Below are 25,953 nucleotides of genomic sequence, written 5' to 3' on the forward strand. Positions count from 1 at the left end.
TACATTAAACCAATTCTTGGCTTTGTCCAATTTATTCAAATAATTGCATTTTTTAAGAAATAATCATATAAATACATTTTTCTGTGATGTATTTGTTAGAGGATATCATAACTTGAAAGTGTTTCCTAGATGGCTCAGTGGTAAAGAATCCATCTGCCAAGCAGGACACATGGGTTCAATTTCTAGGTCGAGAAGATCCTCTGGAAAAAGAAATGGAAAACCACTCCAGTATTTTTGCCTGGAAAATCATGGACAGAGGAACCTGGCGGGCAACAGTCCATGGTTGCAAAGAGTGGACATAACTGAAGTGACTTAGAACACATAGTGCTTTGTCTCATTTTAATTTGCATTTCACTGATGACTTTATGGGGACTGGAATGCAAAAGTAGGAAGTCAAGAAACACCTGGAGTAACAGGCAAATTTGGCCTTGGAATATGGAATAGGCAGGGCAAAGACTAATAGAGTTTTGCCAAGAAAATTCACTGGTCATAACAAACACCCTCTTCCAACAGCACAAGAGAAGATGCTACACATGGACATCACCAGATGGTCAACACCGAAATCAGATTGATTATATTCTTTGCAGCCAAAGATGGAGAAGCTCTATACAGTCAGCAAAAACAAGACCAGAAGCTGACTGTGGCTCAGGCCATGAACTCCTTATTGCCAAATTCAGACTGAAACTGAAGAAAGTAGGGAAAACCACAAGACCATTCAGGTATGACCTAAACCAAATCCCTTATGATTATACAGTGGAAGTGAGAAATAGATTTAAGGGCCTAGATCTGATAGATAGAGTGCCTGATGAACTATGGAATGAGGTTCGTGACACTTCGTACAGGAGACAGGGATCAAGACCATCCCCATGGAAAATAAATGCAAAAAAGCAAAATGGCTGTCTGGAGAGGCCTTACAAATAGCTGTGAAAAGAAGAGAAGCGAAAAGCAAAGGAGAAAAGGAAAAATATAAACATCTGAATGCAGAGTTCCAAAGAAAAGCAAGAAGAGATAAGAAAGCCTTCTTCAGCGATCAGTGCAATAAATAAAGGAAAACAACAGAATGGGAAAGACTAGGGATCTCTTCAGGAAAATCAGAGATACCAAAGGAACATTTCATGCAAAGATGGGCTCGATAAAGGATAGAAATGGTATGGATGTAACAGAAACAGAAGATATTAAGAAGAGATGGCAAGAATACACAGAAGAACTGTACAAAAAAGATCTTCACGACCCAGATAATCATGATGGTGTGATCACTGACCTAGAGCCAGACATCCTGGAATGTGAAGTCAAGTGGGCCTTAGAAAGCATCACTACGAATAAAGCTAGTGGAGGTGATGGAATTCCAGTTGAGCTATTCCAAATCCTGAAAGATGATGCTGTGAAAGTGCTACACTCAGTATGCCAGCAAATTTGGAAAACTCAGCAGTGGCCACAGGACTGGAAAAGGTCAGTTTTCATTCCAATCCCAAAGAAAGGCAATGTCAAAGAATGTTCAAACTACAACACAATTGCACTCATCTCACACGCTAGTAAAGTAATGCTCAAAATTCTCCAAGCCAGGCTTCAGCAATATGTGAACCGTGAACTTCCTGATGTTCAAGCTGGTTTTGAAAAGGCAGAGGAACCAGAGATCAAATTGCCAACATCTGCTGGATCATCAAAAAAGCAAGACAGTTCCAGAAAAACATCTATTTCTGCTTGATTGACTATGCCAAAGCCTTTGACTGTGTGGATCACAATAAACTGTGGAAAATTCTGAAAGAGATGGGAATACCAGACCACCTGATCTGCCTCTTGAGAAATTTGTATACAGGTCAGGAAGCAACAGTTAGAACTGGACATGGAACAACAGACTGCTTCCAAATAGGAAAAGGAGTTCGTCAAGGCTGTATATTGTCACCCTGTTTATTTAACTTATATGCAGAGTACATCATGAGAAACGCTGGACTGGAAGAAACACAAGCTGGAATCAAGATTGCCGGTAGAAATATCAATATCCTCAGATATGCAGAGGACATCACCCTTATAGCAGAAAGTGAAGAAGAGTTAATGATCCTCTTGATGAAAGTGAAAGAGGAGAGTGAAAAAGTTGGATTACAGCTCAACACTCAGAAAAGTAACATCATGACATCTGGTCCCATCAGTTCATGGCAAATAGATGGGGAAACAGTGGAAACACTGGCTGACTTTATTTTTCTTGATTCCACTGCAGATGGTGCAGAAAATCACTGCAGATGGTGACTGCAGCCATGACTCCAAAATCACTGCAGTTGGTGATTGCAGCCATGATTCCAAAATCACTGCAAATGGTGAGTGCAGCCATGAAATTAAAATCCATCAGTAAGTTTCCTTCCAGAAAATTACTCCTTGGAAGGAAAGTTATGACCAATCTAGACAGCATATTATAAAGCAGAGACATTACTTTGCCAACAAAGGACTGTCTAGTCAAGGCTATGATTTTTCCAGTGGTCATGTATGGATGTGAGAGTTGGACTATAAAGAAAGCTGAGCACAGAAGAATTGATGCTTTTCAACTGGTGTTGCAAAAGACTCTTGAGAGTCCCTTGGACTGCAAGGAGATTCAACCAGTCCATCCTAAAGGAGATCAGTCCTAGGTATTCATTGAAAGGACTGATGCTGAGGCTGAAACTCCAATACTTTGGTGACCTGATATGAAGAGCTCACTCATTTGAACAGACCCTGATGCTGGGAAAGATTGAGGGCAGGAGGAAAAGGGGACAACAGAGGATGAGATGGTTGGATGGCATCACCGACTTGATGGACATGGGTTTGGGTGAACTCCGGGAGTTGGTGATGGACAGGGAGGCCTGGAGCGGTTCATGAGGTCGCAAAGAGCCAGACACGACTGAGCAACTGAACTGAACTGAACTGATACATATGTCATTAGAACAATTTTCACGATCCCTTCTACCACTGATAGGTCAAAGGCCTCTCCACATGTTCTTCCCACATGATTGTCATCTCTATCTCTTATGCCAGCTGCATTTTCATGTACATGAATCCATCAGCGAAGGACAGTGGTCTTTGAGCATGGGAGTAGCTACGCAAAATATCTCAATTGCCCCCATGCTAAACCCATTCATCTATATCCTAGGAATCAGCAAGTCAAGAGAGCCTTCATGGACATGGCAAGGAAGAATGTACTTTTCTCAAAGAAATGAAAAAATAAAAGTTATATTTCATAAATTAGAGGCATAATGAAATGCAATTAAATAAAACTCAGAACTTTTCAAAATCTATAATTTTCATATTGTCTCCAGAGTTATTTTTCATTACTCATAATTTCATTGACAGCAGCTTTGCAAGCATATTGTATACATTTTTTTTTCTATTCGAATTCCCATCCTTCTCTCATTCACTTACCTTCCTTTGGACTCAGCTTTTCATTCTGTGCTTCCTGGTTGGTGCCAGGGGTTAAGAGTCCACCTGCCAATGCAGGAGACTCAAGAGAAACAGGTTTGATCCCTGGGTGGGGAAGACACTTTGGAGTAGGAGATGGAAGCACACTCCAGTATTCTTGCCTGGAACATTCTATGAACAGAGGATCCTGATGGGCGACAGCCAATGTTGTCACAAAGACCTGGCATGACTGTGCAGCTGCACACATGTGTTCCACTCTGTAACTATGAAACTGCCATTTCCTTCTTTGAAACTTTTAAAATTCCATTTCTTCCACAATATTTTTTTGGGAAATTGAATTCAGACATAAAGAGGCAGAGCAAGAATGCACAAGAGAGATTTCTTTCTAGAAATTCAGGAAACAGTAAATCATGCTAAACACTATTTTTAATTTACTATACAAGACCATGAGCATAATCTGAACATCTTATTAGAGTATTACATATATTATTCTCTCCCTACAATGGCCTACTTTGGAATTACGTGAAAAACAGCAAAATTAATGGAATTATAGTTTCTCGAGAAATCAAAAATCTTTTATTACCCAACTTAAAATCTTCTCTGCCATGTAATTTACCAATTTGAGAACAATTATGAATATATACTTTCAAGAAAACTGTGAAATTGTCCCTCTTTTGGGGAACACTTTAAGTAACACATAACAATTTCTAATAAAAACCTGAAGAATTAAATATTATTGGAAACCATATATGACTACATTTGCTATAATCAGTTTTATATTAATTTAATGCTTGAAATTAAGCTGTTTTTTTAATTAATCAATAGTTGACAGTTTTTACAACTTTCTTATATTAGTGGTTCTTTTGAGTTAATATCATACAAATATAAAGCATTCAATTACCTAATTAAATGACAGTCTTAATGAATAGGGATAAAGATGCTGACATTGGCAAAATTTTACTGTATATAAATTTGAAATTTTCTTTTGTTAAAAATTTGTATGTTCACTCTGCTTTAAGCATTATAAGGATTAGAATTTAGAAGATGATTATCCAAGATCATGCAACTCTGGCACTGTTTTTTTTTTTTTTTTGCTTTTCCATGAAGACAAAATTTTAAATAATACTGAATGTTACCCAAACTCATCTTACATTTTCCAACCTTTTTTCTAGAAAGACTGTAATTGTAATTCATTGAGCCAAATTATTCATGATATCATACACTGTACTCAGTTGAAAGTTTAGATCCATAATTGCTGAAAAACAAAGAAAACAACTTTAAACATTACTAAAGAGTTTTCCAGTTTGGAAAGGGTCATGAAGCTACTATCTCCTACCTTCTTGTTGAATTAATAATTTCTACAGTTAATTGGAAATATTTGAAAATACTGAAGTTTAGAGTTGATTGATGATGTGGGTTCTTGATACCTGAATAAAAATATACCATAAACTGACAAGTTATAGTTCCAGGAATTAAAAGAACTCTAAATTTTATTATAAAAGATATAAAGGAGTTTATGCTGATATCAAATAATGTGGCTCTCTAACTCTACACAAACTCTTTAGTGGTTATTATAAAGTTTTCAATCAGTGAAAACACTTTAATTATCAGTATCAGAAGTCAACACCATTTGTGCCTAAATGGCACTATATTAATAATGTAATATATTATTGTCCCTCTTTTGGGGAACTGATGAAATTACTCAGTTCTCCCCCTCTGTCATACAAATACAGCTATAAACCATATGTGAATGAAAGGGCTCAGGTGTGCCCAATTAAACTTTTAACACAAATAAGTGGTGGGCCAACTGTGACACATGAACAACAGTTTTTCCATAAACATTGGCTAGTATATTATTTCTTATTTAATATAAGTTAATTTGGCTAAAATTTGAAAATTCAATAAAAGATATAAGATTTTCAAATTTAACAGCAAATGTCTTTTATTTATTTATTTATTGTTAAGGTGAATGAGTATATCTTATAAAATATTTATAGAAGAAAAGATGAGACAAACATTTCTAACTCATTTTTGGACATTTATATTGTTTTTGATATAAAAAGATTAAGTGAGAAAGTCACCAGCATTTGACTCATAAATAAGGAGATAATGTACTAAAAGAAATGATCAAAACTAGTATTTCATGTTACATTTGGCCTTATCCCAAAGATAATTATCTTTAGAGAATTTACTTGTGGAATTTGCCTCATCAAAAGAATAAAAATGAAAAACAAAAGTTGAAATTAAAATCATATATGTGATGATAAAATGAAGTGAGCATTCATGATTTTTTAAAGTCTCTTAGTAAAATAGAATAGAACATTATTTCAATAGCATAAGTAACCTGACTAGATCATCACAACTAGATATGCTACATGCTCCTTGTTTGGCTCCAATTTGAACAAGTCAACAAAAAATGATGTTTTGAGACAATTGGGTATCTAGGAGAATGTTCTCAGTGGCTCAGTGGCAAAGAATCCTCCTGCCAATGCAGAAGACTCAGGAGATATGGGTTTAGTCCCTGGGTCAAGAAGATCTCCTAGAGGAGGAAATAGCAACCTCCTCCTGTGTTTTTGCCTGGGACATCCCATAAACAGAGGAGCCTGGTGGGCTAGAGTCCGTGGGGTCACAAAGAATCAGACACAACTGAGCAAGTGAGCATGAACATGTGCAAGTGTGTGCAAGGTGATAAATGATACCAAAGACATTTTGCTAATTTAGCTAGCTTGGAAACTGCATCAGGATTAAGATACACATATTAGGAATTCATACTGAAAATATACAGGTAAGAAAAGTTTGCTATATAAGTTCTAGTTTAAAATACAACAAACTATTTCAAAGCTTTTCAAAAAACAGATAAAGCAATATAAAATAGCCTTCATATTTATTGAATCTGCTTGATCTGTACTTGAAACTATTTCTCCAGTTCTCTATCCTAGTGTATACTTGAAAATATTCATAATTTAAAGTTTATAGCAAATGTCATTTTTAATGTTTTAAATAGTAGCTGTAGTCTTGGTAAACTCGGTTAAAAGATGTGAAGGACCACTGTAACTGATTCATTCAATACTCTGCTGGAGATTCTATCCAGGAAATTAGTTCAACGAAAATTGAAAAATATCAGAAATGAGAAAACAAAATAAACAACCCAAATCATTTTTTGCAATTAACATGATTTTCCTTCTAGGACCTTATAGTATTTACCCTAAATGTTTCTTAAACTGGAAAGTCTCACTCTCTCAGATAATCACATGGTTAGCACCCATCCCTCCTTCAGATCTCTGACCAAATATCACCTCAATAAAATCTACCCCACTGACACTATTTAAATTATACTAGCTCCCCACTTTCAAGGCATTTCAGTTTTCTCTTCCTTTTCAAAACACTTACTATTATTACATTCATGCATATTGTCTCCATTCTCTCCCATCCCTCACCCCATGAAAGTAGGGATCTTTGTCCACTTTGTAGATGAACTGGTTCACTCCCAGCAGTGGTGTGCTGGAGCCTGTCTGGACCACATCATGGGACCCAATTGTGCACAGGTTCTTGAAATCTGCCCCGGTAAGAGACTTTGCCTTTGTATCTGAAGGGACTGGCAACCCACTCCAGGATTCTTGCCTGGAGAATTCCATGGACAGAGGAGCCTGGTGGGTTAGAGTCCATGGGGTTTCAAAGAGTCAGACACGACTGAGCAACTAACATTTTTTTTATCGAATAGTGATTCTTTTCATATTTTGTTTCTTAAATTCTTTAACAGTTTTTAAGATTTTATTGAGTACTGGAGATTGATTGTACACTAAAATTATTTCAAATATTTATTCACTCATAAATATTTATTGAGTATCCACCACATGACAGACAGATGTTCTGAATCAGAGAATAGTAAATGTTTAACAACTGCCTCTCAGAGGTGAAGTTGAGGGGCTGATTTGTTGAGTTTGTCAGTTTCTAAATCTAAATCAAATTTTTGCACACTCAATATGATATGTTGTTTATGAAGTTACCTCATTTAGCTCAGTCATTTTGGTTTTTGACACTTTCTTTTTTAAAATAATTTTACTTATTTATTTTTGGCTGCACTGGCTTTCTCTAGTTGAGACAGTTGGGGGCTACTCTCTACTTATGGTGTATGAGCTTCTCATTGCGGTGGCTTCTCTTCATGTGGAGCACAGGCTGTAGGTGGTAAGGGCTTCAATAGTTGCAGCATGTTGACTCGGTAATTGTGGTTCCTGAGCTCTAGGGCATAGGCTCAGATTTTGTGGCAAACTGTCTTAGTTGCTCCGTGGCTTGAGGAATCTTCCCACTTCAGGGATCACAGCCGCGTCTCTAGCATTGGCAAGTGGATGCTTTACCACTGAGCTACTAGGAAGCATAAGCACTTTCTTAATAATCCTCATAAAACTGATTCACCTGTGTCTTTTAATAATGCCTCATCAGCCCTCTGTTTACTTAACAAATTACCCTGAGAAAACAGGAAAGACAAGGTAAATCCAATTCCCTGTGTATGACATACATGGAGAAGAAATTTCTAAATCTCTTTTTCTAAAAGCAGCATTTATAGGAAAATATAACAATCTCTGAAGCCTAAGGAAAATATTACTTAAATTGCATGGATAAATAATCAGAGAATTACAAAATAGTCATTTAAAGTCTGTGCATTAATATAAAGAAAATGTTTTAATAAGTAGTGCTTTTATTATGTGAAAAGGTGTAAGAAATATTTAACTAGTCCACCCAAGTGCAACTTAGTTTGTACACAGAGCTTGGATAAGAGACAAGAATCAATTATGAGTCACAGTATAATGAAATGCGCCCCAATTTTGCAATATCAGGAATGAAGGATACTGTGGGTCAAATATTACCAGTAAAACCACTGTGAGAATATAATCCTTGAGAGCAATAACACAGTGAAGTCACCATTTTTGTTTTGAGAGTACAATTGAAACCAAATAAATTGCTAACTCAGCTCACCAACTCTGAAATTATATAATTATTGAAGTGATCAGACCATAAAATTTGAGACTAAATCATCAAGAAAAACCAGGAAGCAAGTACAATTTGTTATTATTCAGGTTAATGCATATTATTACATCTCATTCATGTGTTTTAGAGTAGTATTTGCATATGAGTTTGTGAATTTAGGAAATTTTTTTTTATTGAAGAGTAAATGGTGGTTTACTAACAAGAATGCTATTCATGGAGTCCTAAAGAAGCAGCATAGTGAGTTGTTCATTAATTTATCCTAAGTTAAATAGTTTTTGTTTATAGAAATAAAACTATAAAAATGACATTCCTTATTTAAAGGAATATCTGCTTCCCAGTAAAGGTTTTGTCTATCTACTTATTCATTTGCTAATGCAAACTTGTAAAACAAAAGAAAATAAGTGTGCATTGTATGAACTAAACTGAGTATGAGCAATTATTTAATTTGGTAACAGAAGTTACACTTTCTTGTGCTTTGGATTTTTATCAGAAAAGGAAAAAAATAAGGCATTGCATCAACCAAACCTTTATGAAAGTAAATTAGGAGAGAGTGCCACCAAAATACTCCCATGGGTAAATACCTATATTCTAAAGTGAGATATTACTATGCTGTGTTATTGTTGCTCAGATGGTTAGTTGTGTCTGACTCTTTCCAACCCCATGAACTGCAGCATGCAGTCTTCCCTGTCCCTCACTATTTCCTGGAGTTTGCTCAAACTCACGTCCACTGAATCTATGATGCCGTGAAGGTGTCTCATCTTCTTTTGTCCCCTTCACCTCAGCCCTCAATCTTTCCCAGCATCAGGGTTTTTTTTCCAGTGAGTCAGCTCTTCCAATGAATATTCAGAACTGATTTCATTTAGGATTGACTGGTTTGATCTTCTTGTAGCCCAAGGGGCTCTCAGGAGTATTCTTCAACACCACAGTTCAAAAGCATTAATTTTTCGGCACTCAGCTTTCTTTATAGTCCAACTCTCACATCCACACATGATTACTAGAAAAACCAAAGCTTTGACTAGATGGACTTTTGTTGGCAAAATAATGTCTCTGCTTTTTAAAATGCTCTCGAGATTGGTCATAGCTTTTCTTCCAAGAAGCAAGCGTCTTTTAATTTCATGACTACAGTCACCATCTGCAGTGATTTTAGAGCCCCCCCCCCCAAATACAGTCTGTCACTTTCCACTGTTTCCCCATCTATTTGCCATGGAGTGAAGGGACTGGTAGCCATGATCTTAGTTTTCTGAATCGTGTGCTTTCAGCCAACTTTTTCACTCTCCTCCTCTTTCACTTTCGTCAAGAAGCTCTTTAGTTCTTCTTCGCTTTCTGCCATAAGCGTGGTGTCATCTGCATATCTGAGGTTATTGGTATTTCTACCCACAATCTTGATTCCAGCTTTTGCTTCATCCAGCCCAGCATTTTGCATGATGTACTCTGCATATAAGTTAAATAAGCAGGGTGACAATAGGCAGCCTTGTGGTACTCCTTCCCCGATTTAGAACCATTCTTTTGTTCCATGTACAGTTCTAATTGTTGCTTCTTGACCTGCATACAGATTTCTCAGGAAGCAGGTCAGGTGGTCTGGTATTCCCATCTCTTTAAGAATTTTCCATAGTTCGTTGTGATCCAAATGGACTGTGGGTACAGTCCATGGGGTTGTAAAAAGTCAGAAACGACTGAGCAACTAACACACACACGCAAACATGCAAGGTGATAATATACAGCCTTGAAGTACTCCTTTCCGAGTTTTGAAACAGTCCATTGTTCTGTTTGACCAGTCCTAACTGCTGTTTCTTGACCTGCATATAGGTTTCTCAGGAGGCAGGTTAGATTGTCTGGTATTCACATCTCTAATAATAATAATAAAGAAATGATAAATGGTCAAAAAAATAAAATGAATTATAAAAAATAAATAAATGAATAAAAATTTTAAAAAAAAGGAATTTCCTATAGTTTCCTACGTTCACTAGTCATTTAAACTAGTGAAACTCACCTAAACAAAGTGGGCCTCAGTTATACAAAATATAAAATGTGGAAGTAGGCATACATAAAGTCTGTATGCATTCAAACTCTATTTAGCTTATCTGCAAACTATACTGGTTTATATAATAATGAGGAAAGGAGGAGAATCAATTTAAATATTTCTGTTGTTTTTACAAAGGAAGCTAAATATTTTTAAAAATACCTTGAACAAATTAAAAATTATTAGAAAAAATAACCCTATTTGTGTTATCATAAGAATTTTATTTTATCCATAGTATATGATAATGTATTTTTGAAGAAGAAATAATGATTTTGAACTTCAGATAATATTCCTCACTAGAATGAAAAGTTGAATAGAAATTGGAGAGAGTGCTGTAGGTGAATTTTGAATTTCATTCATTATCGTCATGAAGGATACTTTAAAAGCTTTGTATTCTATCCTCAAATGTATTTTGATTTTTTATTTCTTATAGGAAACACATCCATTTTCATTTTGAATGGGAGGAAAGGATCAACAATGAAAAACCACACAAGACCCACAGAATTCATTCTTCTGGGGCTATCAGATGACCCAGAGCTTCAGATTGTGATTTTTCTCTTTTTAATCATCACATATATATTAAGTGTCACTGGAAATTTGACCATCATCATTCTCACCTTGGTGGACTCCCATCTACAGACACCTATGTATTTTTTCCTCAGGAACTTCTCTATATTAGAAATCTCCTTTACAACTGTCTGTATTCCTAGATTTCTGGGCACAATTATCACCAGGAACAAAACGATTTCATACAATGATTGTACAGCTCAGCTGTTTTTCTTCATTTTCTTGGGTATCACTGAATTTTATCTTCTAACTGCCATGTCCTATGATCGCTATGTAGCTATCTGCAAACCCCTGCATTACACAACCATCATGAACAACAGAGTCTGTGTATTGCTTGTCTTTTGTGCTTGGCTGGCAGGGTTCTTAAACATCTTCCCACCAGTTATTCTTTTTCTCCAGTTAGATTACTGTAGTTCTAATATCATTGATCACTTTGCTTGTGACTATTTCCCCCTATTGAAACTATCCTGCTCAGACACATGGCTCCTTGAAGTGATTGGTTTTTACTCTGCAATAGAGATTCTGCTTTTTACTTTGGCATTAATAATTCTATCCTACATGTTCATCATCAAGACAATTCTGAGACTGCCTTCTGCCAGTCAGAGAAAAAAGGCATTTTCTACATGCTCCTCTCACATCATTGTCATTTCCATCTCTTATGGAAGCTGTATATTCATGTATACCAACCCATCAGCAAAGGAAAAGGCATCCTTGAACAAAGGAGCATCTATTCTGAATGCTTCTGTTCCTCCTATGATGAATCCATTTATATATTCACTGAGGAATCAGCAAGTGAAACAAGCCTTCAAGGAGACCATCCAAAAGGTTATCTTTTTCTCCAGTAAATGCAAGTGATTACATCATTAAAAGAGTAAAGTTCTTGTCAATGTTTTCTATTATTCATAATCTGCCCAAACTCTTTCAGTACAGTTGTATGAGTCCTTTTCATCTGTTCCAATGTTAAAAAATTCCCCACACTGAACCTAATTAACTGATAAAGTTGAATATTGCTTCAGAATTTTCTATAAATTTTCTATTCAAATATATTTGGATGAAGTAAAGAACACAGGTTGTTGTTACAATTTTATAGGCCATTTACTTTGATGAAAAGAATGTCAGAATTGATGTGGATTTCTGAAATTTTCATTTTACCATGTAATAGAAATGATATCATTCAGTTCAGTTCAGTTGAGTCGCTTAGTTGTGACCAACTCTTTGTGACCCCATGAATCGCAGCACGCCAGGCCTCCCTGTCCATCACCAACTCCCAGAGTTCACTCAGACTCACATCCATTGAGTCAGTGAAGCCATCCAGCCATCTCATCCTGTGTGGTTCCCTTCTCCTCTTGCCCCCAATCCCTCACCGCATCAGAGTCTTTTCCAATGAGTCAACTCTTCTCATGAGGTGGCCAAAGCACTGGAGTTTCAGTTTAACATCATTCCTTTCAAAGAAATCCCAGGGCTGATCTCCTTCAGAATGGAATGGTTGGATCTCCTTGCAGTCCAAGGGACTCTCAAGAGTCTTCTCCAACATCACAGTTCAAAAGCATCAATTCTTTGGTGCTCAGCCTTCTTCACAGTCCAACTCTCACATCCATACATGACCAGAGGAAAAACCATAGCCTTGACTAGACGGACCTTTTTTGGCAAAGTAATGTCTCTGCTTTTGAATATGCTATCTAGGTTGGTCATAACTTTCCTTCCAAGGAGTGTCACCATCTGCACTGATTTTGGAGCCCCCCAAAAAAGAGTCTGACAGTGTTTCCACTGTTTCCCCATCTATTTCCCATGAAGTGATGGGACCAGATGCCATGATCTTCGTTTTCTGAATGTTGAGCTTTAAGCCAACTTTTTCATTCTCCACTTTCACTTTCATCAAGAGGCTTTTTAGCTCCTCTTTACTTTCTGCCCTAAGGGTGGTGTCATCTGCATATCTGAGGTTTTTTATATTTCTCCCGGCAATCTTGATTCCAGCTTGTGTTTCCTCCAGTCCAACGTTTCTCATGATGTACTCTGCATATAAGTTAAATAAGCAAGGTGGCAATATACAGCCTTGACATACTCCTTTAATGATATCATTAGGAAATTTTTATTCTATTTGAAATTTTCATGAAATCAAAATGACACTCACTAGAGGGTTGGAATAAAGTATAACTATCTACTTAAATATTTTTAAAGTTTAGAAACTGAAGTATATTTTAACTCTTTATACTATTATAATACTTTTATAATAATGAGGAGAAAGAAGGAAGAGAAGGGTAGAGTTAATATTTTTTCAGCAATTACTATATTCCAGGCCTATTCTAATTATTTTCTTCATATTGGCTCATTGAATCTTGTGAACAACTTTATTTCATTTTCAGCCACTCATTCATATCCAACTCTTTGTTCTCTCATGGACTGCAGTACACGAGGCTCCCCTATCCTTCACTAGCTCCCTGAGTTTGCTCAAACTCATGTTCATGATCTAGTAATGCCATCCAACCATCTCATCCTCTGTTGTGCCCTTCCCATCCTGGCCTCAATTTTTCCCAGCATCAGGGTCTTTTCCAGTGAATGTGCTCTTCACATAAGCTGGCCAAAATATTGGCTCTTCAGCTTCAGCATCAGTCCTTCCAATGAATATTCAGAGTTGATTTCCTGTAGGACTGACTGGTTTGATCTTGCAGTCCAAAGGACTCTCCAGAATATTCTCTAGCAGCATAGTCTAAAAGCATCAATTCTTGTGTGCTCAGCCTTCTTTATTGTCCAACTCTCACATCCCTACATGATTACTGAAAACCCATAGCTTTGACTATATGGATCATTGTTGGCAAAGTGATGTTTCTGCTTTTTAATACACTGTCTAGGTTCATCAAAGTTTTTCTTAAACAACTTTCTGAGGTAACTGTTATTGATTTTCTCTTGAAGACATTTTTACATTATCTTTTCTTCTGGAAATGTTTCATGTGACTGTTCTTATTTCACAGACATGATGAAAAGGTAAAATTGGAGTTAACTTTAATTGGCAATAGAGAAGAACAAGAAAGAAAAGAGATACAGATTGGAAAAGAAGAAGTAAAAGTTTCATTGGAGACAGCATGATACTCTACAAAGAAAACCCTAAAAATACTACTAGAAAATGACTAGATTAATCAGTTAATTTAGTAAGGTTCCAGGATACAAAACCAATACACAGAAATTCATTGAATTCCAATACACTAGCAGCAAAAATCTGAAAGAGAAAATAAAGAATCAACTCCATTCACCAAGGCAACATTAACAATAAAATATCTAGGAATAAATGCACAAAAAGCTGTATAAAGAAAACTATAAGACATTGATGAAAGAAGTCAAAGATGACATAAACAGATGGAGAGACATACCAATTCTTGAATTGCAAGAATCCGTGGCGGATTCATGTTGATGCATGGCAAAACCAATACAATATTGTAAAGTTAAAAAAATATATTTTTAAATTTAATTTTATTTTTTTACTTTACAATATTGTATTGGTTTTGCCATATATCAACATGAATCTGCCACAGACATACATGTGTTCCCCATCCTGAACACTCCTCCCTCCTCCCTCCCCATATAAATATTTTGCTTGAAAAAAAAATTCAAAAAAAATTAAATAAATAAAATTAAAAAAAATAATCAATGTAAAAAAATATAAAGCCCAGAGATAAACCCAAGCACTTTTGAGCACCTTATCTTCAAAAAAGGAGGCAAGAATATGCAACAGAGGAAAGACAGCCTCTTCAATAAGTGGTGCAGGGAAAACTGGACAGCTATGTGAAAAGAATAAAATTAGAACACTTCCTAACACCATTCACAAAGATAAACTCAAAACTGATTAAAGACCTCCACCTCCTTATGTTGGAAATAAAAACATGTAGGACCTAATTAAACTTAAAAGCCTTTGCGCAGCAAGGAAATCATAAACAAGATGACAAGACAACCTTCAGAATGGGAGAAAATATTTGCAAATGAAGCAACTGACAAAGGATTAATCTCTAAAATATACCAGCAACTCAAGTTGTTCAATAACAAAAGAACAAGTCATTAATACAATAGGCAGAAGACCTAAATAGATGGCTATTTTTCCAAAGAGATAAAGATGGCTAATAAACACATGAAAAAATACTCAACTTCACTTGTCAAAATTACAATGAGGTAAAACCTCACATCGGTCAAGATGACCATCATCAAAGAAATGCTGGAGAAGATGTGAAGAAATGGGAATCCTCTTGCACAGTTGGTGGGAATGTGAATTTATAGAGCCACTATGAAGGATAATATGGTGATTTCTTTAAAAAATAGGAATAAAACTTCCATATGACCCAGCAATCTCACTACCGGGCATATATTCAGAAAATCACAATTCTAAGGCACAGGTACCCCAGTGTTCACTGCAGCACTATTCACAATAGCCAGGACATGGGAACAACCTTGATGTCCATTGACAGGTGAATGGATAAAGAAGTTATGGCAAGCACATGGACAGAGGAGGCTGTCAGGCTATAGTCCATAGTGTCGCAAAGATTTGGCTGTGACTGAGCACACATGCACAACCATAAGCTGGGTTATAAACTGGTTCATAACAAGCCAAGCATCCACATAAAGGAACAAACTGGAATCAAATATAGTGAGGTAGATAAACCTAGAGCCTGTTATAGAGTGAAATAAATAAGAAAGAGAAAAACAAATATTGTATATTAACACATATATATGGAATCTAGAAAAACGGTACCGATGAACCTACTTTCAGGGCAACAGTTAGAGACACAGATGTAGAGAACAGACCTGTGTACATAGCAGGGTGGGGTTTGGGAGAGGGTGGGGCAATTGAGAGACTAGCATTGAAACTCCTTAAAATATGTAAAACAGATAGCCAATGAGAAGTTGCGGTACAGCACAGTGACCTTAACTGCAGCCTCTATGACAACCTAGAGATGTGGGCTGGGATAGGAGGTGGGAGTGAAGCCAAAAAGGAGGGAACATATGTATACTTATAACAGACTCATGTTAACATATGGCAGAAACCAACACAACATTGCAAAGCAATTATCCAACAATTAAAAAAATTCAAAAATATTATTCAGCATGATTTAATATTTCCTGAATTTTTAGAAAGAGTGTTTCCTCTTTAAATCAAAACACAGGTCTCTCTCAGGTGCTGCTGCTCTGCCTTTTACTGTCTGTCCTTAATTTTCTAAGAAATATCACGAAAACATGGAATTAAAAAACATTTCAAAGAGGGAAATGAGGTTAGTTCCAAGGTTGAGTGGAATGATGAGCCTGAAGGAAAGGCAGTGCATGAGAGAATGATGGGAATTTTAATGGCAAAAAATGTATATACTGTTTGGTGGTTCAGTTCAGTCATTCACTCATGTTCAACTCTGCGACCCCATGGACTGCAACATGCCAGGCTTCCCGATCTATCAGCAACCCCTGGAGCTTGCTAAAACTCATGTGCATTGAGTCAGTGATGCCATCCAACCATCTCATCCTCTGTCGTTCCCTTCTCCTCCTGCCTTCACTCTTTTCCAGCATCAGGGTCTTTTCCAGTTAGTCAGTTCTTTGCATCAGGTGGCCAAAATATTGGAGCTTCAGCGTCAGAATTAGCCCTTCCAATGAATATTCAGGATTGATTTTCTTTGGGATTGACTGGTTTGATCTCATTGCAGCCCAGGAGACTCTCAAGAGTCTTCTCCAACACCACAGTTCAAGAGTATCAATTCTTTGGTGCTCAGTATTCTTTATGGACCAACTCTCACATCCATACATGACTACTGAACAAAACTGTAGCTTTAATTAGATGCATCTGTGTTGACAAAGTAATGTCTGCTTTTTAATATACTGTCTAGTTTGGTCTTTTCTTCCACATTGCAAGTGTCTTTTAGTTTCATGCCTGCAGTCACCATCTGCAATGATTTTGGAGCCCAAGAAATTAGTTTGTCACTGTTTCCACTGTTTCCCCATCTATTTGCCATGAAGTGGTGGAACCAGATGCCATGATCTTTGTTTTTTAAATGCTGAGTTTCAAGCCAGCTTTTTCACTCTCTTCTTTCACTTTCATCAGGAAGCTCTTTAGTTCCTCTTCACTTTCTGCCCAAAGGATTGTGTCATCTGCTTATCTAAGTTATTGATATTTCTCTCAGCAATCTTGATTCCAGCTTGTCCTTCATCTAGCCTGGAATTTCGAATGATATATGCTACATAGAAGTTAAATGAGCAGGGTGACAATATACAGGCTTAGTGTACTCCTTTCCCAATTTGGTACCAGTCCATTGTTCCATGTCCGGTTCTAACTGCTGCTTCTGGAACGGTATACAGATTTCTCAGGATGTAGGTAAGGTGATCTGGTATTTACTTCTCTTTAAGAATTTTCAACAGTCTGTTGTGATCTACACAGTCAAAGGCTTTGACATAGTCAATAAAGCAGAAGTAGATGTTTTTTCTGGAACTTTCTTAAATTTTCCATGGTCCAACAGATGTTGGCAATTTGATCTCTTGTTCCTCAACTTTTTCTAAATCCAGTTCTAACATCTGGAAGTTCTCGGTTAACGTACTGTTGAAGCCTTGGAGAATTTTTTTTTTTAATTTTATTATTATTATCATTATTATTATTTTTACTTTACAATATTGTATTGGTTTTGCCATACATCAACATGCATCCACCAAGGATGTACACGTGTTCCCCATCCTGAACTCCCCTCCCACCTCCCTCCCCATACCATCCCTCTGGGTCATCCCTGTGCACCAGCCCCAAGCTTCCTGTATCCTGCATCGAACCTGAACTGGTGATTCATTTCTTATATGATATTATACATGTTTAAATGCCATTCTCCCAAATCATCCCCCCCACTCCCACAGAGCCCAAAGGACTGTTCTATACACCTGTGTCTCTTTTGCTGTCTCGCATACAGTGTTGTCATTAATTTGACCATTACTTTGCTAGAGTGTGAGATAAGTGCAATTGTGCGGTAGTTTGAACATTCTTCATGGTGGAGGGTTCTGACAAAGCATGGTTCACTGGAGAAGGGAATGGAAACCACCTCAGTACTCTTGTCTTGAGAATCGCAGGAACACTATGAAAATGCAAAAAGATATGACACTGAAAGATGAACTGCCCTGGTCGGTAGGTGCCCAGTATGCTACTGGACAAGAGTGGAGAAATAACTACAGAAAGAATGAAGAAATGGAGCCAAAGTGAAAACAATGCCCAGTTTGGATGTGACTGGTAATGTAACTAAAGTCTGATGCTGTAAAGAACAATATTGCATAGGAACCTGGAATGTTAGGTCCATGAATTAAGGTAAATCAGTTCAGTTCAGTTCAGTTCAGTCGCTCAGTCATGTCCGACTCTTTGCGACCCTATGAAAAGGTAAATCAAAAGTGGTCAAATAGGAGATGGCAAGAGTGAACATCAACATTTTAGAATCAGGGGACTAAAATGGACTGGAATGGGTAAATTTAACTCAGAGGACTTTTATATCTACTACTGTGGGTAAGAAGTAGAAGAAATGGAGTAGCCCTCATAGTCAACAAAAGAGTCTGAAATGCAGTACTTGGGTGCAATCTCAAAAGCGACAGAATGAACTCTGTTTGTTTCCAAGGCAAACCATTCAATATCACAGTAATCCAAGTCTATGCCCTGACCAGTAATGCTGAAGAAGCTGGAGTTGAACGGCTCTATAAAGCCTACAAGACCTTCTAGAACTAACACCCAAAAAAGATGCCATTTTCATCATTGGGGACTGGAACACAAAAGTAGGAAGTCAAGAAATACCTGGAATAATAGGCAAATTTGGAATACAGAATGACGTAGGGTAAAGACTAATATAGTTTTGCCAAGAGAACACACTGGTCATAGCAAACAGCCTCTTCCAACAACACAAGAGAAGACTCTACACATGGACATCTCCAGATGGTCAATACTGAAATCAGGTTGATTATATTCTTTGCAGCTGAAGATGGGGAAGCTCTATGGAGTCAGCAAAAACAAGACTGGGAGCTGACTATGGCTCAAATCATGAGCTCCTTACTGCCAAATTCAGATTTAAATGAAGAAAGTAAGGGAAATCACTAGACCATTCAGGTATGACCTAAATCAAATCCTTTATGATTAGGCAGTGGGAGTGACAAATAGATTTAAGGGAATAGATCTGATAGAGTGCCTGAAGAACTATGGATGGAGGTTTGTGACATTCTGCAGGAGGCAGTGACCAAGATCATCCTCAAGGAAAAGAAACGCAAAAAGGCAAAAATGGCTGTCTGAGGAGGTCTTAAAAATAGCTGAGAAAAGTAGAGAAGTGAAAGGCAAAGGAGAAAAGGAAAGATATATCCATTGGAATGTAGAGTTCCCAAGAATAGCAAGCAGAGGTAAGAAAGCCTTCCTCAGTGAACAATGCTAGGAAATTGAGCAAAACAATAGAATGGGAAAGACTAGATATCTCTTCAAGAAAGTTAGAGACGCCAAGAGAACATTTCATGCAAAGATGGGAACAATAAAGTACAGAAATGGTATGGACCTAATAGAAGCAGAAGATATTAAGAAGAGCTGTCAAGAATACACAAAAGAACTATATTAAAAAGATCTTAATGACTTAGATAACCCTGACGGTGTGATCATTCACCTAGAGCCAGACATCTTGGAGTCTGGAGTCAGGTTAGCCTTAGGAAGCATCACTATGAACAAAACTAGTGGAGGTGATGGAAATCCAGTTGAATTCTTTCAATTCCAAAAAGATGATGCTGTTAAAATGCTGAACTCAATATGTCAGTTTTCATTCCAATCCCAAAGAAAGGCAATGCCAAAGAATGTTCAAACTATTGCAAAACTGTACTCATATTTGGTAAGATGCAGGAAATAAAAGTATGAGCACTGAAAAATACTTGCAGGGAGACTATGTGAAAATTAATAGACTTTGAAACCTTGGTTTTTATTTGATTGCTCATTGTTACACCTCTAATTTATAAAACAAGATGTTTATTTTTTCATTTCCTTGAGAAGAGAACAGTCTTCCTGGCCATGTCCATGAAGGCTCACTTGACTTTCAGATTCCCTAGGGTATATATAAAGGGGCTCAGCATGGGGATTACTGAGGTGTTTAGCATAGCCACTCCCTTGCCAAAGACTCCCTGTCCTTTGCTGATGGATTCATGTACATGAAAATGTAGCTGCCATAAGAGATGGAGATGACAATTTGTGGGAATAACACGTGGAAAAGGCCCTTGTCCTCTGAGTGGTGGAAGAGATCCTCAAAATTGTTCTGATGATATATGGATAGGACAGAATTATTAATACCAAAGTGAACATTAGGTTAAACACAGCAATGGGAAAGCCCATCATCTCTAGCAATTTGGTGTCTGAACAAGAAATGTGTGAAAGGGGAAATAATCACAAGTAAAATGATCAATAGCATAATCAAGTTGTCTGAACAGCATGAGTGATGAGAAAATGATTAAGGATGAAGTCAACCAAGAAGCCAAGACAAGTCGTGTGAAGAGTCTATTATTCATGATGGTCATGTGCTGCAGCTATTTGCAGATGGCAATGTAATGGTCAGAAGACTTGGCAGCCAGTAGGCAAAACTCAATGACTCGTAAGAGAATGGAAAAAAAAAAAAAGAGTCATACAATCAGTAAAAGAAAAGGTTTTCTCTCCTGTAGTAATGGTGATAAGGAATTTGGGTACAGTGACAGTTGTGGATGACACCTCTAATATGGAGAAATTTCTGAGGAAGAAATACATCAGGGTCTGTAGATGAGCATCCATCAGGGTTAGGGTGATTAATGGTCAGGTTTCCAGTGATACTGAGCATGTAGGTGGTGAGTAGAAAGATACAGCTCACAGCGTGAAATTGTGGGTGATCTGACAGTTCCAGAAGGATAAACTCTCTTATTTCTATGTAGTTTCTCCTTTTCATCTTCCTTTGAGTATCCTTCAGGGTAAAACGCAAAGAGACTAAAAGAAAAGCAAACTATTCACAGATAGCACTGGAATTTATTTCTGAAAGGGCTATGCTATACTAATTTAACTTGGGAGATCTTTGAAACAACTTATCTTTAAAGTTTTTTTTTAACATATGCCAGTGTGTGTTTTTCATAGAATATTTCTTTTATTCTTTTTTCATTTTTTTCTTATTTTATTTTATTTTTATTTTTATTTTACTCTACAATATTGTATTGGTTTTGCCATACATCAACATGCATCCGCCATGGGTGTACACGTATTCCCCATCCTGAACCCCCCTCCCACCTCCCTCCCCATACCATTCCTCTGGGTCACCCAGTGCACCAGCCCCAAGCTTCCTGTATCCTGCATCGAACCTAGACTGGCCATATGACCCAGCAATCCCACTGCTGGGCATACACACCGAGGAAACCAGAATTGAAAGAGACAAGTGTACCCCAATGTTCATCACAGCACTCTTTATAATATTCAGGACATGGAAGCAACCTAGATGTCCATCAGCAGATAAATGGATAAGAATGCTGTGGTACATATACATAATGGAGTATTACTCAGCTATTAAAAAGAGTACATTTGAATCAGTTCTAATGAGGTGGATGAAACTGGAGCCTATTATACAGAATGAAGTAAGCCAGAAAGAAAAACACCAATACAGTATACTAATGTATATATATGGTATTTATAAAGATGATAATGACAACCTTGTATGTGAGACAGCAAAAGAGACACAGAATATTTCTTTTAAAATAACTATTTCACTGATTGAAATGAGGTTAAAAATATGCTTAAAATTTTTATTCAAATCACATACTTTAAATGTGAAGAGCAGGAATTTTAACCTAGGCTTTTCTATGTATATGAAATACTGGAATAGAAATGCTATCTATTGATCTTTTAAATCCTTTCCTAAAATATGTCTTTCCCAATGGGAAACGCCTCATCTTTTCTTCAAATTCAGTTAGATTGCATTATTTCCTAATCTATTACCTGATTTCTTATATTATTATTTTGCTAGTTAATTTAGAAAATCCAAATACGTCAGGGAAAAGGTCACTCAAATGGGTCCATCTCCCAAATGAAAGTCCTTGGAATTAAATCTTCAACAATATGAAAGACTTCTAAGTTCTCACTCTGACTCACACCCACCTTCCTAACTTCTGACTCCTTATCTGAATCACACCTGATGGATTCACTATTGTGACCATCTCAAGTATTGGAGCCAGGGTTTATGAACTCTGAAATCTAATGCCTGATGATTTGATGTGACAAAGATGTAATAATAATAGAAATAAAGTGCACAATATGCAAAATGAGTTTGAACCATCCTGTAACTAGCCTCCACCCAGGTCCTTGGAAAAGTTGTCATCTGCTAAACTGATCCCTGGTACAAAAAGTTGGGGAACTTGTGTACAGACTCCAGAGTACAGAGGAGGCAGAGTGGATTTTTCATAGACTGCATCTGTGTCATTGGCTAAGGAAACTAAGTTGTATGAATATATAAAATCAAACAAACATTATCTTTCAGAGAATATTTTTTTCTTCAAAATCTCTGCCATCTAAATATTACTCTCTCTATATGTGTGTATATACTTTTTTTTTCTTTTTTAAATTAAATTCATTTATTTTAATTAGAGGCTAATTACTTTACAATATTGTACTGGTTTTGCCATACATCAACATGCATCCACCACAGCTGTACATGTGTTCCCAATCCTGAACCCCCCTCCCACCTCCCTCCTGATACCATCCCTCTGGATCATCCCAGTGCACCAGCCCCAAGCTTCCCGTATCCTGTATTGAACCAGGACTGGTGATTTGTTTCTTATATGATATTATACATGTTTCAATGCCATTCTCCCAAATCATCCCCACCCTCCAACAGAGTCCAAGAGACTGTTCTATACATCTGTGTCTCTTTTGCTGTCTCCCATACAGGGTTATCGTTACCATCTTTCTAAATTCCATATATATGCGTTAGTATACTATATTGGTGTTTTTCTTTCTGGCTTACTTCACTCTGTATAATCGGCTCCAGTTTCATGTATATTCTGCTTTCTATCCTATGTTGTATTTTTATATTTTCCTTTTTTCTACATTGATATTCACTTAGTAAAATCTCTATTTTGTCAGTATATTGGTATAATTCTTAAGTAGCAATGAAAGACTTTTACTTTGTCTTGCTGTTTAACAGTAACAAAAATAACAATGCATTTATTTTAAAAGGTCAATAAATTGACCCAGTTATTTTCAAGATCACTCATTCTGTGAATTCTCTTTGAATGGTAAAATTTACATTTCGATATCAGGAGAGAACTTTCTGCAATAGAATATTTAATTTCAAGATATAGGTTTATTGATTTGTTGTATGTGCATGCTTAGTTGCTCAGTTCTGTCCAGCTCTTTGCAAACCTATGGACTATATCCCATCAGGCTCCTCTATTCATGAGATTCTCCAGGCAAGAATACTGGAGTGAGTAGCCATTCCCTTCTCCAGGGGATCTTCCTGACCAAGGGATCTAACTGGGTCTCCTCCATTGCCAGCAGATTCTTTACCATTTGAGCCACCAGGGAAGCCTTTTTTTTTTTTTAGTATGTAATGCATCATAATATTGTGAAAATTCTCAGTGTTTTTTTTTTCTTCTACAAGCCTGAGCCTTTTCATTCACTTTACTGTATAAGAAAACTATAGCTACCCTCGATTTAGGGAAAATTCCAACTGAGATGAATGGTGGCCAATTCTACTGGGAAATCATGTGATGTTTAGGAGAAAATGAGTATATCCTTTTGCTAATCCTCAAAGATAAGAGGAAAACAATATCTTGAAACTTACAAAAACAGCAGGCTTTACATTGTCTGTAGACAAATTCATGGCAAATCAATATTTGATAAATATTCATTAATGCAAGTGTAAAAGTCATTGTTCTCAATTAACAACAATCTTCTCTAATTAACTGCTGTACATAACTCTGATCATAAACCATTTCAGAATGTGAAGTGTCAACCATTCTTGGGATGTTTTTGATAAAGCAATGAAGAATATACCCAAGTCTTTAAGACCTCATTTCAGACTTAACCTTCCTTAGGACTTATCCACACTTTTCCTGCTATTCCCATGAAATTTAGAATAACAAGCTTCATATTCCTTTCTCTCCCTTAAGATTTCTAATGTCTTATATATCTCATGTTGAATCAGGCTTGTGGTTCATTTAGGGTGAAAATTAACCTATCCAATAAACTACTGCTTGCCAGAGGAAGCGGGGGATGGGGGTGGTGTGTGATTGGGACTGGCATATATACATTGTTGATCATTATTCTTTATTGTTCATTTCAGTCGCATCCAATTCTTTGTGTTCCTTTGGACTGTAGCCTGCTAAACTCTGTCCATGAGATTTTTCAGGTAAGAAATACCGGATTGGGTTGCCATTTTCTCCTCCAGGCAATCTTCCTGACCCATGGATTGAATCTGTGTCTCCTGTGTCTCCTGCACTGCAGGCAGATTCTTTATCTACTGGGCCATTGGGGAAGCCATACACTATTGTTGACTAATTATTATAAATTGCTAACAAATCTAATTATTTTCACATAGTATCTCTAGAGTTGTTTTTCATTTCTCATACTTTTATTGCTAGCTCTTGCCAAGGATATTAGATACATTTTTTTCCACATTCCCATCCTTCTCTCATACACTTCCCTTCCTTCAGGCTAGTCCTTCCACTCTATAACCATGAACTGACGTCATAATTCTTCTTTGAAATGTTTTTTTAATTCCACGTTTTTGGACAATGTTTCTTAAAAAATTAAAGACAGAAGAGGCAGAGCGAGAGCACTCAAGAGAGACCTGTGTTTTATGATTTCACCAGAAAACATTCTTTCTAGAATTTCAGGAAATATTAAATCATGTAAAGCACTATTTTTAATTTACTCTACAATGGCCATATGCATAATCTGTTCATCTCATTAGACTATTACATATACTCTCCTCTGCATATTGTGGCCTACCTAGTAGTTACGTGAAAACAATACAACTAAGAACATAATGTAATTATATTTTCTGAGAACTCAAAAACTTTCCTCTTTACTCAGCTTAAATCTTCTGTGCCATATAATTTATCAATATGAATATATACATTTAGCAAAACTGTGAAATAACCCCCTTTTTGGAAATATTTAACTAACATATATGCTGTAACAATTCTTAAAGAAAGGTTGAAGAATGAATATTACCAGATACCATATATGACTACATTTTTTTGTGGCCAGTTGTATATTTAAATAAATGATTGATGTTATGCTGATCTTTTCAATAATTAATAGCTAAGAGTTTCTGTAACTTCCTCATATTTGTGGCTATTTTGAGGCAATATCTTACAGATACAATTCATTCAATAATCTGCTTAAATGACAAACCTAATTAGTAGGGATAATGAAGCTCACATTGGCAAAGTTAATTGAGGCTAAATAAAAATTGTAAGTTCACTGTATTTTAGGCACTAAAATTGCATTACTTTGGAAAATGTATTGATTAAAATTTATAAAATGTTCATACAAGATTATGCTATTCTGACATTGCTATTTTATTTTATTTTTTAATTTTTTCCATGAAGTCAAAACTTGGAATAATAATGAGGGATACTCAACCTCATCTACATTTTTAAAACATTTATCCAGAAAGAGTGTAATTGTAATTCACGGAGCCAAATTCTTCCTGATATTCATGTACTATCATCAATTGAGAGACAGAAGTCCAAAATTTACTGAAAAACAAATAAAAAACTTATTAAAAATACTGAGGTGATTTTGACTTTGTAGGAAAGTTGTGGAATTACTGTTTCCTCCCCTCATGCTGAAACATTTATGATTTCCTAGCTTAATTGGAAATATTTGAATATACTGAAGTTTAGACTTGATTGATGATTGTGAGTTCTTGATACCATAAACTGTAGTCTGGGAATTAAAAGAACTGTAAATGAATTACAAAAGAGGAGTTTATGCTGATATTATCAGATAATGGAGCTCTCCACATAACTCTTAC

At 36.5% G+C, this 25,953-nt stretch overlaps 1 protein-coding gene across 1 annotated transcript; it reads left to right on the top strand.

The window, feature by feature from the left end:
- Positions 1-10,867: 10,867 nt before the first annotated feature.
- On the top strand, positions 10,868-11,812 carry LOC109558447 (olfactory receptor 6C3-like). Its single transcript, XM_019959857.2, has one exon. It carries the CDS (start codon positions 10,868-10,870, stop codon positions 11,810-11,812), a length of 945 nt encoding a protein of 314 aa, XP_019815416.1.
- Positions 11,813-25,953: the final 14,141 nt, after the last annotated feature.

This window comes from Bos indicus, chromosome 5, assembly GCF_029378745.1.
Source record: "Bos indicus isolate NIAB-ARS_2022 breed Sahiwal x Tharparkar chromosome 5, NIAB-ARS_B.indTharparkar_mat_pri_1.0, whole genome shotgun sequence".
NCBI lineage: Eukaryota > Metazoa > Chordata > Mammalia > Artiodactyla > Bovidae > Bos > Bos indicus.

Excerpts from the sequence above, each read along its gene's own strand:
- LOC109558447 (XM_019959857.2), top strand. The coding sequence starts at position 10,868 with ATGAAAAACCACACAAGACCCACAGAATTCATTCTTCTGGGGCTATCA.